Below are 13,602 nucleotides of genomic sequence, written 5' to 3' on the forward strand. Positions count from 1 at the left end.
TTAACCTGAGTACATGATGCCACACACCTGTGAAACTGTTGCAATCTCATTTTCTTAGAACCTGGGATTACCCTAAGAGCAAGAAAAACTGAACAGAAAAAAAAAAAAAAAGCCCATTTAGAGAGGCACCAGCTAGTTGAGGTATAATCCCAACATTCTGAGATGAGGCTGCTCTCAAAATTACTAGGATTTCAATACTTTCATTTGCTTCTCTACTGCTCTTGAACTGCTGCTTTCCCCAACTGACTCAACTTTGGAGTTCCTTTATGCCAAACTTTGAACCAACAATTGAACCTAAACTAAAATCTTATCTTTAGTAAAGAATAAGAGTAAATAATTTCTTATTCTCTCAAAGAGGCTCCTCATACGGATATTTGAAAATTCACTATTAATTGCAAAAAAGGGGCATTTAGAACTACAGTCATTCCTACCGAAAACAAGCTACAAGGAAACAAGGATTTGCAAGCATCTAGGTTTTGCATGACACGGGTGAAAGACATTCATAGATGCTCTTCATTAGTAAATTATTACCTTTTTTTTTTTTTTTAGTAAATTATTACCTTTATTCCCAGGTACTAATTTGCAACTCCTTTCATAAGAATAAATGGAGTCTCTGAGACAGAAGTGAGTTGAGACCAGGGTTCTACAAGATACTAAAGGAGAGCTTGGTGGAAGAGTGTGTATCCCAACGAGGAAAGACCAAAGGGTCCAGGAAATTAGCTCCAGGCCAGGCCTCTATCATGCCAGCTACAATGCCTTGAACAGATTTTAAGTGTATTTGTGGTAATTTAAAAATATGCTTACAAATTATTTGACCCTTCTCCCACATAAAAGCAGTCTGTCCCTTCCCCATAGTAACTTCTAATAGAATATGGCATGTGGCAGTACAGAGTGATTCTGAGGCTAGGTTAGAAGAGAGTTCAGCAACTGGCCACACTTAGAATCCTGCCACCATGTTGTGAGAAAAGCTCAGGCCACAGAGAAAGGGCATATATAAATGTTCCAGCCAAAAGCCACTATCAAGCACCAAACATGTGAGCCATTAAATGATCCTAGCCCCAAACTTTCCACCCATCTGAATGGAGCAGAGACCCGGTGTCCCAGCTAGAAGTGGCCTAAACTGCAGGTTTGAGAGCAAAATATTGAGTTAAGCTACTGAGTTTTGACGGGGTTTATTACACAGCAATAAATGACTAGAACAGTGTTTTTAATATTATCTCATCTCAAATTCCCACGACAAGCCTGAAAAGTAGGTACTGCTATCCCTATTTGACAGAGGAATAAACAGGTCCAGAAAGATGGTATGACTGGCTCAGGTTTCACACCAAGGGGTGGAACCAGGGTTTAAGAGCTTCAAAGAAGGGGCCTTCTTCATTATTCCTAATAGCAAAAGGATTATACTATTTCGACAGCCTCAGGAAGAACCTGGATTCCAAAAGCAGCTTGATTTCTAAATTCAGACAAGCGCTGTTTCATTACCTACAACATGTCTCTGAACAGGCTTTAAAAAAACCACCCAGAAGCTTTATGGATGTTGTATAAGGCTTTTTACCCACCTTATCCTTTGTAATCTTGACAACAGCCCCTGTGAGTGGGTTATCTTTCCAACTTTACTGATTAGAAAACCAAGGCTAAGGACAAAGAAAGAAATGGCCTAATTCTCCCCCAGCCTGTAGAGCGTGGTGGAGCTGGGATGCAAACTCGGGCCCACATTGCAAACGTTTCCCTCTGCCTCTTGCCTGCAAAAATAGGTAAGAAACACAGTTTATTCAAAAAAAAAAAAGGGGGGGGGAACACCTTTTATTCAATATTATAGAAGGAAAATGTTTTCGTAATTTTCTCGGTTGCCAAGACTCCTAAGGGAACTTAGCGATCACTCAATGCCCAATCCCCTGATTTTACATGTGAAGCTCAAAGACAGTAGAACCCTTCAGAGAAATGTAGACTTCACTACCCCTTGGTGAGAAAATTTACGTTTCCCTCTCCGCCTAGGTATCGTTTCACACTAACCCCGGGCGGTCGCATCGGCCAAAAACCAGGACTGGGGATGTTCCTGCAGACCGGGCTCACGTGGGGTCTCCGTCAAATCTTTACGGATCACTCCTCCTCGGCACGGCATTTACTCTCATTTCTCAGAGCAGGGAAATTATGTTTGCTATTACTGCTCTGCTCCCGTCCGCCGGTCTCGCCACTGCGTACTATGCGCTTGACGTTCGCCGGCTCAGTTCCACCCGAACACACTCGCACTTCCCCTTCCCGCGCAGGTTACGGAAAGAATCGCGTTGTGGGCGGGGAAGCCGTCCCACACCTGTCAGACGCCTTCCGTTCATTCAAAAGCAATCGTGGCAAATTTGTCAATGCGACAATACGCAACCCCATAAACTTACAGGGAGGGGCCGTTTTAGAAAGGAGGAGAGAGAAAACCCGAAAAAGTCAGGGCTTTGCCCAAACATTACACTGCTAACGAACAACCCGAGACTCGAGCCCACAAATGCCAGGCTCAAAAGACGCCCCAGGTTCGCCGCAGACCGCCACCGCCGAAGCCCCAGGGCTCCCCGCCGTCGCGAACCGGGCGAACTCGGCAGCCGACGCGCTCCCCAGTCGCACCCGGCCGCGGACCCCAGCCCACCTCGCAGAAGCCACCGCCTTCCTGACAGAACCGCCGGGCGCGGGCCGCGGGCCGCGGGCTGCGAGCACCGCCCGCCCCGTTCCGCCCCGTTCCGCCCCGCCTCGAAGCGCGCGTGGGAACGCAGCGTCCTCCCCGGGGCTGCCCGGGACGACCGCCTGTGCGCACCGGGAAGGGCTTCCGCCGCCGCCGCGCCAGCCCGCTCCCCGCCGCCGCCATCTCGTCCCCGCCTCCGCGCGCCTCCGCCTCCCCGCCGCCGGGCGCGCGCTGGGGCCGGCGCCTGGGGAGAGCGCCGCGATGTCTGTCTTTTCCGCCCGGCACCGCGGCGGCCACCTCACATCCGGGCGCGCAGCGGCGAAAGCGGCGCTGGGGCCCGGGTGCGTGGAGGGAGTTATTAAGGGGGAGGGGGCCTCGGAGGAGGAGCGGAGGGCTGGGCCGCGGTTACGGCGGCTGAAGAGAGACAGTCCGAGCGGGTGGGGGGGCGAGAGCGAAGGCCGCGCGGAGCAGCCCTCGGACCGGCGCGGGCGGCGAGGAGGGGAGCGGCGGCCGAGCTGAAGGGCCGCCGGGCGGCGGAGGCACCGAGTAAGGGCCCGGCGGCGGCGGGAGCCGGGCGCCGCGCGCCCAGGGCACAGGGAGGGCAGGGGCGCGGGCGCGCTGCTCCCGGGGTCGCGTGCGTGAGCGCGAGCGCCGGGGCGCGCGCGGGGGGCGGGCAGGGGCGCGAGGCCGGCGGGGCGGCCGGCGGGCAGCAGGCGGGCCGGGGCTGGCGGGGCTGGCGGGGCCCGAGCCGCCGGGCCGGGCCGGGGCGGACGGCGGCGGGCCTGCGCCGGCTCCAGCTCGCAGCGGCCGGGCCGGGGGATTCGGCCTCCCCGCTCCCTCCGGCCCGCCTCGCCTCCGTGAGTACAGTCCCCGCCCTTCTTCCGAAGGAGGCCGCTGGGCCGGGGCCTGCGCGAGAGGCCGGTGGTTGGGGTCGCGGCCCGGGAAAGCCGAGTTTCAGAGCTGGATCCGGAGCTCGCCCCTTCTTTGCCACGGGCGCCCCTGACATGGCCACAGGTGCCGCCGGCTGGGTGAGGGGCGCTCGGGCCGCAGCCCCACTCCCTGGCCCCTGGATAACAAGGGGCAGCTGGCGCCGTCCATTGGCAAGTGACAGGCACTTTACCACAGTCCGACTTCCCGGATCCCCAACCCCAGCCGGTCTCCTACCTGCCCCCACTCAGGAAACTTCCCCACTACTGTCTGAACGTCCTCATAAGTGGCAGTGGCTAATTTTGGTTTCTTTTTGTCTTAAATCTGCTTAAAAGCTGTACCCTGATTCGAGTATCTTCCACTTACGCCTTCCTTACCCCTTTAATGCTTAGAGCACCCCAGCTAAGTACCAGTCGTTCTATTTCCAAATGGGTTCTGGTTTTGTTGAGTGAGGCTTTGTTTTTGTTTTTAAAAATAGTCCTTTTAAGAGAGAAGAGAGTCAGTGTATTAAACGGTCAAGACTTCTGAAAACGTATTGTTCTCCATGACAGTTTCGCTGATTTATCTCCCAGGTGCAAAGAATTGTAGACCAAGGAACCATGGATAGGAGAAGTGTTGGTGAAACAGAAAACGGAGATGCTTTCCTTGACCTGAAGAAGCAACCAGCCTCCAAATCCCCCCATCGCTATACAAAAGTAAGTTTTGTTACTAACGGAATAGTGTTTCTTTATAGGTGGGGAGGTTAGTAACATTGTGTAGGCATTTCATTAGTATTATCTAGAGTGGGAGTCTCATCCTGACTATATAGACTAAATATTAACTAGATCTAGTAAAGCATTGCTTTGAATTTCTTTTTCTGCAAGTGTGAATATGCAGTTTAAACTAGAATTTGCTTCTAATTAGCTTTTGGGTGAAGGGAATATTGGCTCAGATGGCATTTGAATTTGTGGATCGGCATATGTTGACACACATGTTCTTTAGCACCTGTGTATGTTACTGACTTATATGCTATAGAATAAGATTTTCAGTTTTGGCATGCAGATAATTCAAGGTCTTCTATTTACAGAAGCTATTGCTTCAGTATCTTGTTGGTGCCTGAATGTTTCTGAAGGGGTTGACAGGACTCAGTGAGGTGTGAGTTCATTTCTTATTCCCTGAAATGATAGGCAGAGTACCAAAATGTGCTTGGGACTGTTAATGAGAAGAGTCATGTTCTAGTTGGTCCCATATCTCTGTTTCCTAAGTATGGACCCATTCAAGGGTTCTGATGTGGTTATTGTCCTTGATTTCCTAGAATAGTGACTGGGTAAAGTTTGAAGTCAGGTTTTGTTTGTGTACTAGTGCCACTGCTCGTACCTACTTGGTAAAGTATCCAGTGCTGTCAGAGGAGTATTCATTTTTAGCATTAAAAAAACGATAGCATTGTATTTATTCAGATTTGGCCTTTCCAAATGTAGTTTTTCCTCAAACCTGAGAGTGCTTGAATATGTTTCACAACTTCATTACCTAAAATGTTGACAGGTGAATTCTGAATGGAGAAAAGCTTATTAAATGAAGGGGAACTAATTTGAACTGCTCTCATCAACTTTTATGATTTCAACTCTCCTAGCACTTTTTGAATTAAAGTTGTTCCTAGTATTCTACTTGTAGAGTCCACACAGAGAGGCTTTCGTGTTGCTTTCACACCGATCAGAGGGTAGCATGTATATGTCCTCTTTATATCCGTATTTAGGCTTACGTCATTTTGGGGGAAGATATTGGTGTCTCCTAGGCTAGAACTTATGTGTGTCTACAGTAAAGATTAAGAAGCTCAACATTGCCCATTTGATAGTCCATTCTCAGCATTTTGTCATACTCAGATAAATGTGCTTCAAAGAAATGATTAAGAAAAGCAATTTTTAGGTTGACAGTGGAGCTTAGATCTAATAGTCTTCTCTACCAAATTTAGTTGGAAATTCATTTACTGTCCACTCCATTAGAGAAGATTTAGTTAATGGCAGTGTTTAGGATCATGTTTAGGCAGTGTTTTGGGTGGTGCTTTTTTTCTTATATATGTGTTTCTCACGCTCTAGTAACGTGGTAACTTGAGGCAAACTAAGCCTTTCTCTTTGAAGAAAGCTTGAAGCCATTCTGTGTTCTGAGAATTGTAATAAATGGTCAGGTATTGCACAACTAGAATTATACTTCAGCCATCCTACTTCTTATCTCCAGTTTGAGATCAAACTATTAGAATAAATAAAGCATTTAGTAATGTTTCTGCCACTTCAAGTTCATGGGCTAGAAAGTTTAGAAGCAAGAGAAGGAAATTGTCCTCAGTAATTTTTATATATACCGATGTGTTTTGTGAAAACTTGCAAACGTAGGATGTTTACTACAAGATCAAAAAACATATTCACCAGATGAGAGGGCTCCTTAACCTTTGACCTTTCTTAGTTTAGCATTCATTTGATTTATGAGATGACATTAATGGTCTGTTCAGAATTCTAGGGGTTTTTTCCACAAGGGTGGAGGAGTTCAGAAGTTTGGCCTAGTGCTTTTCAGGGTTACATATCACAGTCTCATGTGTGTTCTGACATTCTTTAGTCCAGCATTCTTCCTAAACATTGATATGTCTGGGGATCACCTATGAACCCTTGTAAAGTGTGAATTTTGGTTGTTAGGTCATGAGTGGGCTTCAAAATCCAGCTTTTTAGCCTGCTCCCAGGTGGTGCCCATACTGCTGGTCCTCTGACCATACTTTGAGTAGCAAGGCTTTAGTCTTCCTTGCAGAACAACATATGATCTTGATGTTGTCAAGCAACTCAGATGCATAATTACTCCTTGGGGTTCAGTTGGTGTCCATTGTGTTTCTATGAATGTCTCAGGAAGTAAAGTTAGTCATGTTAGATATTTTCAGGCCTACCCCTAGGCCTCAGTGCTGGTTAATTGGGATGGTTATAAGTGGATTTATCATATGCACCTGTTATCCTGAGAGTCTTGAGCCCTTAATTTATAAGCCCACTCAGGCCCATTTTGCCAGGCCAGATTCCTAAGACCAAAAACTGTTTTGGTGGTACTTAAATGTGCCATTATAAAGTGGATTACGTTGAAGGACTTATGGAGGCTACAGAGTGAGATCTCACCTAAAAATCATGGATTAAAAATGTCTTGGGCAGCCTGGGTGGCTCAGTGGTTTAGCGCTGCTTTGGCCCAGGGTGTGATCCTGGAGACCTGGGATTGAGTCCCATGTCGGGGACTGCATGGAGCCTGCTTTCTCCCTCTGCCTTTGTGCCTCTTTCTCTCTGTCTCTCATGAATAAATAAATAAATCTTAAAAAAAAAAAAAAAAAAAGTCTTTAGACAGTGGTTCTCAAAGAATGGTCCCTAAACTAGCATTTAGCACCACCTGGTACCCTGTTAGAAATATTAAATCTCAGGCCCCATTTCAGTGGTATTAGATCAGACTCTAGAGGTAGAGCCCAGCCATCCACATGTATTAAATCTTTCAGGGAATTCTGACTCTAATTCAGATTTGAGAGCCATTGGTTTAGAAAGCAAGATGAGATGGTCATGCTTATTAATGGGAAAACTTTGGGACCCATTAACTTACCTTCATCAGAGGTCCTTGTTATACCTATTCTTAAGGTGTAGTACCTACTGTTAATGATACCATCTTCTGCTTCAGATACAGAGTAGAAATGCTTTGGGCTGTTCCTCTATTCAGATCCACATTCTTCTTTGAATGGACAGACTGCTCTTAGAGTATACATTCTTGGTGCTGTTCCTCCATTGCTCCTGTATCTTGCCACTAATTCCTTATTCAATGTTATTACCTGCCAGTTGAACAGGGTATAAAAGGAGACACTCATAACATTCAGTTTGATGCTGACCAGTGTTAATCATACATGTTAGATCTACCAGCTAAAAAGTTGGCATTGGATTATCTGAGTTTAATTTCATGTGTGCTTTTCATTGCCTTGACTAGTTATAAATTGGCACCATTTTAGTCATCAGTGTCTGTAGGGATCTTCAGAGGAGTCCACCCTGATCTGTAGCAGATGGGCAGTTAGTTACAGTGATACAGCCATGGTTATGTCTTTGCTTTACAACCATTAAAAAAATAGACAAGCACCTGAAGTGGATGGATTTAAGTAATTCTAGCCTTCTTGGAAAGAATCAGTTGCAGGCAGCCTCTGAGAAAAGAGGAAGTAGAATTTAAATCCTAGATTGAAGTCAGTAGTCAGATAGTCAGATTTAAGTATACAGAGATCTCATTTGGTAACTTATTTTTCAAAAATTGAGTTGAGAGGTAACCTCTAACAGGTGGCATTTCAGTAACCTATTTTGCTACAAACTTCTTAAGTTAACATAAAGATGCATATTGGGAAGGGAGAATCATGGTAAGAAAAATCATTATACAGTATGATGTTTTAGCTGTTCAGAACACCTAGCTAACTGGAAGTTATTAGAGGGGGGTTGGCTGGCAATACCATAGATAGTGTCTTCTAATTGCTGTTTCCTACCTGCTTCAATTTCAAGTCATCTTGAAAAGTTGGGATCCAGGGCTATTGCCCCCATGAGTATCCTCTCCTACTTGCTCATTGTGGGAACTTCTAGCTAGATAAGGAATCGGTCATTTTACAACTAGAACCTTTAACATAGAAATTTGTGGGTAGGACCGTTGATTCAGGAAAGGGTGCTATGAATGGAGGCTGGCATAAGGACAGCCTGCCCAAGCATGTGGCAGTTTGATTCAGGATTCCCAGTAGTCCCACTGGACAAGGACAAACCCAACCCTGAGTGACAGGTGCAGGACACCTTCCCTTGTCCTCTCAAGAGGAGTAGTGAAGAGGAGAGGATAAGGGGCATGGAGACCCACTACTGCCTGGTTTAGGATCCCCTACTTTACCACTTACTCTGTGTGGCCTTCAGCCATATACTTAGCTTCTCTGATTCTCATCTTTTTCCTCTGTAGAATGTGGGTGGAGTAGTATCTACTTCATAGGATTTTCTCTTATTTAAAGGTCTTATTTGAAAAAAATAAAATAAAATAAAATAAAGGTCTTATTTGAGTGAGAACAAGCAGTAGGAAGGAGAGAGAGAGAGAAGCAGACTCCCTGCTGAGCAAGAAGCCTGATTTCAGGACCCAGAGATCATGACCTGAGCTGAAGGTAGACGCTTAACCAATTGAGCCACCCAGGCATCCCAACCTCATAGAATTTTTGTGGGGAATAAATGAGAAAATGCACATCAAGTGCTTAGAAAAGTAGCTGGCATACAATAAGTGCTGAAAACTGTTTATGATGTAGAAAGGATACAGCCTTCTTTAGATACCAACTTTAGATCAAGATATTTATTTTTTAAATGTCACAGTAACCATTTAGATTTTAATATGAAACTAGTGGGACACCCGAGTGGCCTAGTGGTTGAACGTCTGCCTTCGGCTCAGGGCCTGATCCCAGGATCCAGGATTGAGTCCCACGTCAGGCTCCCTGCAAGGAGACTGCTTTTCCCTCTGCCTGTGTCTCTGCCTCTCTCTCATGTCTCTCGTAAATAAATAAATAAATCAAATAAATAAATAAATCTTTAAAAAAATAATAATATGAAACTAGAAAGCCCTATTGAATATATAATGCCACTACCCTGAAAATGGTTTTTCTAAATTTCCTTCTAGTGTTTACCTACTTAACATTTTATATTGTTTTTATCAGTTGTATAAACACATTTAAAAGCCAAAGTTTATTTTTATTGTGTTGGCCAGATCAACAGAGAAAACACTTTTTTTTCCCCCTGTTTCCATTTCCTTAGTTTCAGATCTTTTAATAGAAGAAAGTCTTTGCATCAAATCAGCCACCGATTCATGCTTAGATGAATCCAGGTGTGAAATTCTGCTTAACAGTTCTGCAGGATCGTTCAAATCCTGATCTCCCTATAAGAGCTGTTCTAAATGGTGCCCATAGCAACAAACATTAATGGGGGATGGTATAATGTATCCCATGTACTCTCTATGTTGTTAGTTCGCCATTGCATTGGCTATCATCTGAGGGTACCATTACCCTGTTGTGATCTATTTTTAACAGCTTTCTAATCCTTTCAGAAAAGTCGTCTGACTCAGCAGAATGAATATCTGGTCAGTCAGCAACCATCTAAGAGCTTGATGACCAACCCCAATGCTACTGGGTGTGTGGAGGGTGGGGACTGGGATAGGAGGTCAAAGGCAGATGACCCAACCCAAACACTGCTCGAGGGACATTTGCCTTCTTTAGGAAGATTCAGGCGCACGCGCACACACACACACAGGTAAGGTACTAGGTCATTCCTAGAGTGCTTTGACTATTAACAATGAAATAAAACTTTGGGTTGTTTACAAAACATCTGTGAATTTTTTAAAAGTTGAGCTTTTTACTCTTATGAATTGAATTCAACTTACAAAGGTAAAGAATATTTCCCTTTCATCTTATGTGAATGACTCATGTGAAATTCTTTTCTAGTGTCAGAATGTCATCAGAATGCATAGCTGCTTCTCCATGGAATTTCTGCAACAGGAAACTGGATGTGGATTTTAACCACTGTTGTTTTGGGCTTATAGTCAGATTCATTTCCTTTCTACTTTAATACTAATCACTAAAAGTGGGTGTACATATTAGTAGGTCCCAAATAGATTGTTTTGGGAGCCTCGACAAATTTTCTTTTAAGGAAGGCTGCTAAAACTAAGAAAATGTTTATACTTTTTTTGGCTGTGTTGCTCTTGGGCAATTAGTAGCTTATTCTTACCTAGTCAGGTTTTAAAACCTGTGCAAAAAATAAGGTTTCAGATATTAACTCTTATCTTGTCAAGATGGTGATTGTAGTGAATTTTTTTTTATAATTAGTAAGTTCCTGTGGGTTCTTAAAACTCTACACAAGGGTAATCAATTCCCTTCTGGACTATTCATAGGGAAGGAGCATTCCCAGCTCAGTGGGCATGTTCCATGTATTTTGCCTTTAGCCAAAGTTGAAGGTTTTCTTTGAAAATATCCCAAAGGGGTGCTTTTTCAGGAATATTGCTTGCTTTTTAAATTTTTTTTTTTTTAATTTTTTAAATTTATTTATGATAGTCACAGACAGAGATAGAGAGAGAGGCAGAGACACAGGCAGAGGGAGAAGCAGGCTCCATGCACCGGGAGCCTGATGTGGGATTCGATCCCGGGTCTCCAGGATCGCGCCCTGGGCCAAAGGCAGGCGCCAAACCACTGCGCCACCCAGGGATCCCATATTGCTTGCTTTTAAGTGCTCTTGATATGATGGCAAGTTCAGGAACACTTCTCTTGAGAGACTGGAGAGCCATGAGGCTGGGGCCAAGAGTAATCTGCATATGCTAGATACAGAGCCTGGCAACAGGAAATGTTTCAATAGCTATGAAAAGAGCAATTTTTGTATTAGCGCGTAGTTTCTCTATTCCCCACTTATGTGGGGAAGCTTCTTAGCCTGGGATATCATCTTATGCAATTTCAGATATTGATGAAAGGTAACAGATTTAACTCTCTAAACCCCATGAAGAGGGCCTCTCATTGTCCCTAAATGTCCAAGTCGACTTTGGGCCACATTTCAGAAACATACATTTAAAACCCTGCTTCTTACCCTCTTTGGGGTCCATTGGAGATTTCTTGAAGGTATGAATACTCACTGCAGAAATGCACAAGTTTTTTGCATATGGTTTCGTTGAGGCCATGAAATTGGTTTAAGAAGCTCTGCTTTCAAGAACAGTAAGTATAGTTTTACCTAGATGTTTAAAGTTATTCCCAGGGATCCCTGGGTGGCTCAGTGGTTTAGAGCCTGCCTTCGGCCCAGGGCATGATCCTGGGGTCCTGGGATCGAGTCCCAAGTCAGGCTCCCTGCATGGAGCCTGCTTCTCCCCCTGCCTGTGTCTCTACCTCTCTCTCTGTCTCTCATGAATAAATAAATAAAATCTTTAAAAAAAATAAAAAATAAAAATAAAGTTATTCCCAGCAGCTTTTACTATTCAAGAACTATTGTTTTCCCAGTTGTCAGTGTGTTAGCAAAGAAAATGGCTCTTTATCCTCTACAAACAGGTGGGCTGTTTCAGCCATTAGCACTTCTTTGGCAGCACCATTTGTGCTGCTGGCATGGTTAATGCCAGTGTGTACAACTGGGTACCTCCTCTACCCTGTGCTTTTATAGGCCTGTTGTACAATCAATTGCTGGGATGTTTATTCATATCTACTATATGCCAAGCATATAAAGTCAACAAATAAAACAGGAATAATATGGGAGGGTAAAAAAAATAAAAACATTTTTACCAACTGAGCAACCCCTGTCTGAGGGTTGTTAGCATTCACCAATCTATGATTAGAGCAGTAAGTCTGTAAGAAAAATTAAATAAAATACTAACCTCTGGTAACAATACCTTATAGTTTACTTAAAAATAATTATTACAACAAAAAAAATTTTTTTTAAGATTTATTTATTTATGATAGACACAGAGAGAGAGAGAGAGAGAGGGAGAGAGAGAGAGGCAGAGACACAGGCAGAAGGAGAAGCAGGCTCCATGCCGGGAGCCTAACGTGGGACTCGATCCCGGGACTCCAGGATCGCACCCTGGGCCAAAGGCAGGCACCAAACCGCTGAGCCACCCAGGGATCCCCAAAAAATAATTTTTTTTTAAAATAATTTTTATTAAGATATAGTTCATATAAAATTCGCCCCTTTAAGAGTGTACCATTCAGTGGTGGTCAGTAAATTTACGAAGTTATACAACCATTACTATTCTCTAATTCTAGAATATTTTCATCACCTCAAACTCTGTACCCATTAGTAGTCATTCCTGTTATCCCCTTTCCCCAGCCCCTGGCAGGAGGACTCCAGGGATTTACCTTTTCCAAACTTTGCGTTTAGAATCGTAGTGTACATGGCCTTTTTTGTCTGGCTTCTTTCACTTAACATCATGTTTTCAAGATGTGCATTATAGCATATATCAGTACTTTATTCCTTTTTGTTGCCAAATAATCTGTTGTATGGGTTTATCACATTTTGTTGATCAGTTGATGGGCATACAGGGTTCTTTTTTTTTTTTTTTTTTTTTTTGCTATTGTGAATAGTGCTGCTATGAGCATTTGTGTGGACTTAATTTTTTCAGTTCCTTTTGATGTATACCTAGGAATGGAATTGCTGGGTAATAGAGTAAACTGTGCTTAACTTTTTGAGAAATTGCCCGTTTTTCCACAGGAGCTATACTGTTTTACATTCCCATTAACAATGCACAAGGGTTCCGGTTTTCTCTACATCCTTGTCCATATTTGTTATTTTCCCCTTTTTTAATTTTTTTTTTATTTTTTACTTTAAAGATTTTTATTCATGAGAGACAGAGAGAGAGAGGCAGAGACATAGGCAGGGGAAGCAGGTTCCATGCAGGAAGCCTGATGTGGGGCTCGATCCCAGAATTCCACCCTGAGCCAAAGGCAGATGCTCAACCACTGAGCCACCCAGTCCCCCTTTTTTCTAATAGCCATCCTAGTACACATGAAGTGACATCTCACTGTGGTTTTGACTTGTATTTCCTTAATGACTAATGATTTTGAATATCTTTGATGTGCTTGCTGGCCATTTTTGTGTACCTTCTTTGGAGAAAAATCTATTGAAATCTTTTACCTGTTTGTAAATTGGGTTGTTTGCTGTGTTTTTATTGAGTTGTACACGTTCTCTCCATATTCTAGACACCAGACCCTGATTTGTAAATATTTTTTCCTGTTCTGTGGGTTGCCTTTTCACTTTCTTGATAGTCACTTGAAGCACAAAAGTTCATAAACTTAAAAGTCCACTATATCTATTTCTTTTTTCGTTTGGTTGCTTATGCTTTTTCAGTGTCCCAGTTAAGAAACATTGCCTATTCTGAGGTCATGAACTTTTTACACCTGCATTTTCTTCTAGGAGTTTTATACTTAGAACTCTTATGTCTAGGTCTTTGAAATATTTCTAGTTCATTTTTGTATATAGTATGAGATAGAAGTAAATTTTATTTTTTTAGAACAGTGTGAG

The 13,602-nt window shown here is 43.7% G+C and overlaps 2 protein-coding genes across 9 annotated transcripts in view; one reads left to right on the top strand and one right to left on the bottom strand.

The window, feature by feature from the left end:
- The window catches only part of SFI1 (SFI1 centrin binding protein), a 97,584-nt gene extending 94,733 nt beyond the window's left edge, over window positions 1-2,851 (bottom strand). The window contains exon 1 of one of the 2 annotated variants that reach the window (XM_041729370.1): window positions 2,795-2,851. The gene's annotated coding sequence lies outside the window, so the exon portion shown is untranslated. Of the gene's footprint in view, window positions 1-2,629; window positions 2,729-2,794 lie in introns of those variants that run through there. The other variant, XM_041729369.1, reaches the window with a different exon arrangement.
- A 38-nt stretch (window positions 2,852-2,889) lies between these two features.
- Window positions 2,890-13,602, top strand: part of EIF4ENIF1 (eukaryotic translation initiation factor 4E nuclear import factor 1) — a 47,762-nt gene continuing 37,049 nt past the window's right edge. For 4 of the 7 annotated variants that reach the window (XM_041729382.1, XM_041729388.1, XM_041729387.1 and 1 more), the window contains exons 1-2: window positions 3,059-3,208; window positions 4,162-4,284. In XM_041729382.1, coding sequence (XP_041585316.1) covers window positions 4,189-4,284 — 96 coding nt within the window. In that variant the 5' untranslated portion in view covers window positions 3,059-3,208; window positions 4,162-4,188. The other 3 variants (XM_041729386.1, XM_041729383.1, XM_041729385.1) reach the window with 3 other exon arrangements.

Source organism: Vulpes lagopus, chromosome 14 (genome assembly GCF_018345385.1).
Source record: "Vulpes lagopus strain Blue_001 chromosome 14, ASM1834538v1, whole genome shotgun sequence".
Classification (NCBI taxonomy): domain Eukaryota; kingdom Metazoa; phylum Chordata; class Mammalia; order Carnivora; family Canidae; genus Vulpes; species Vulpes lagopus.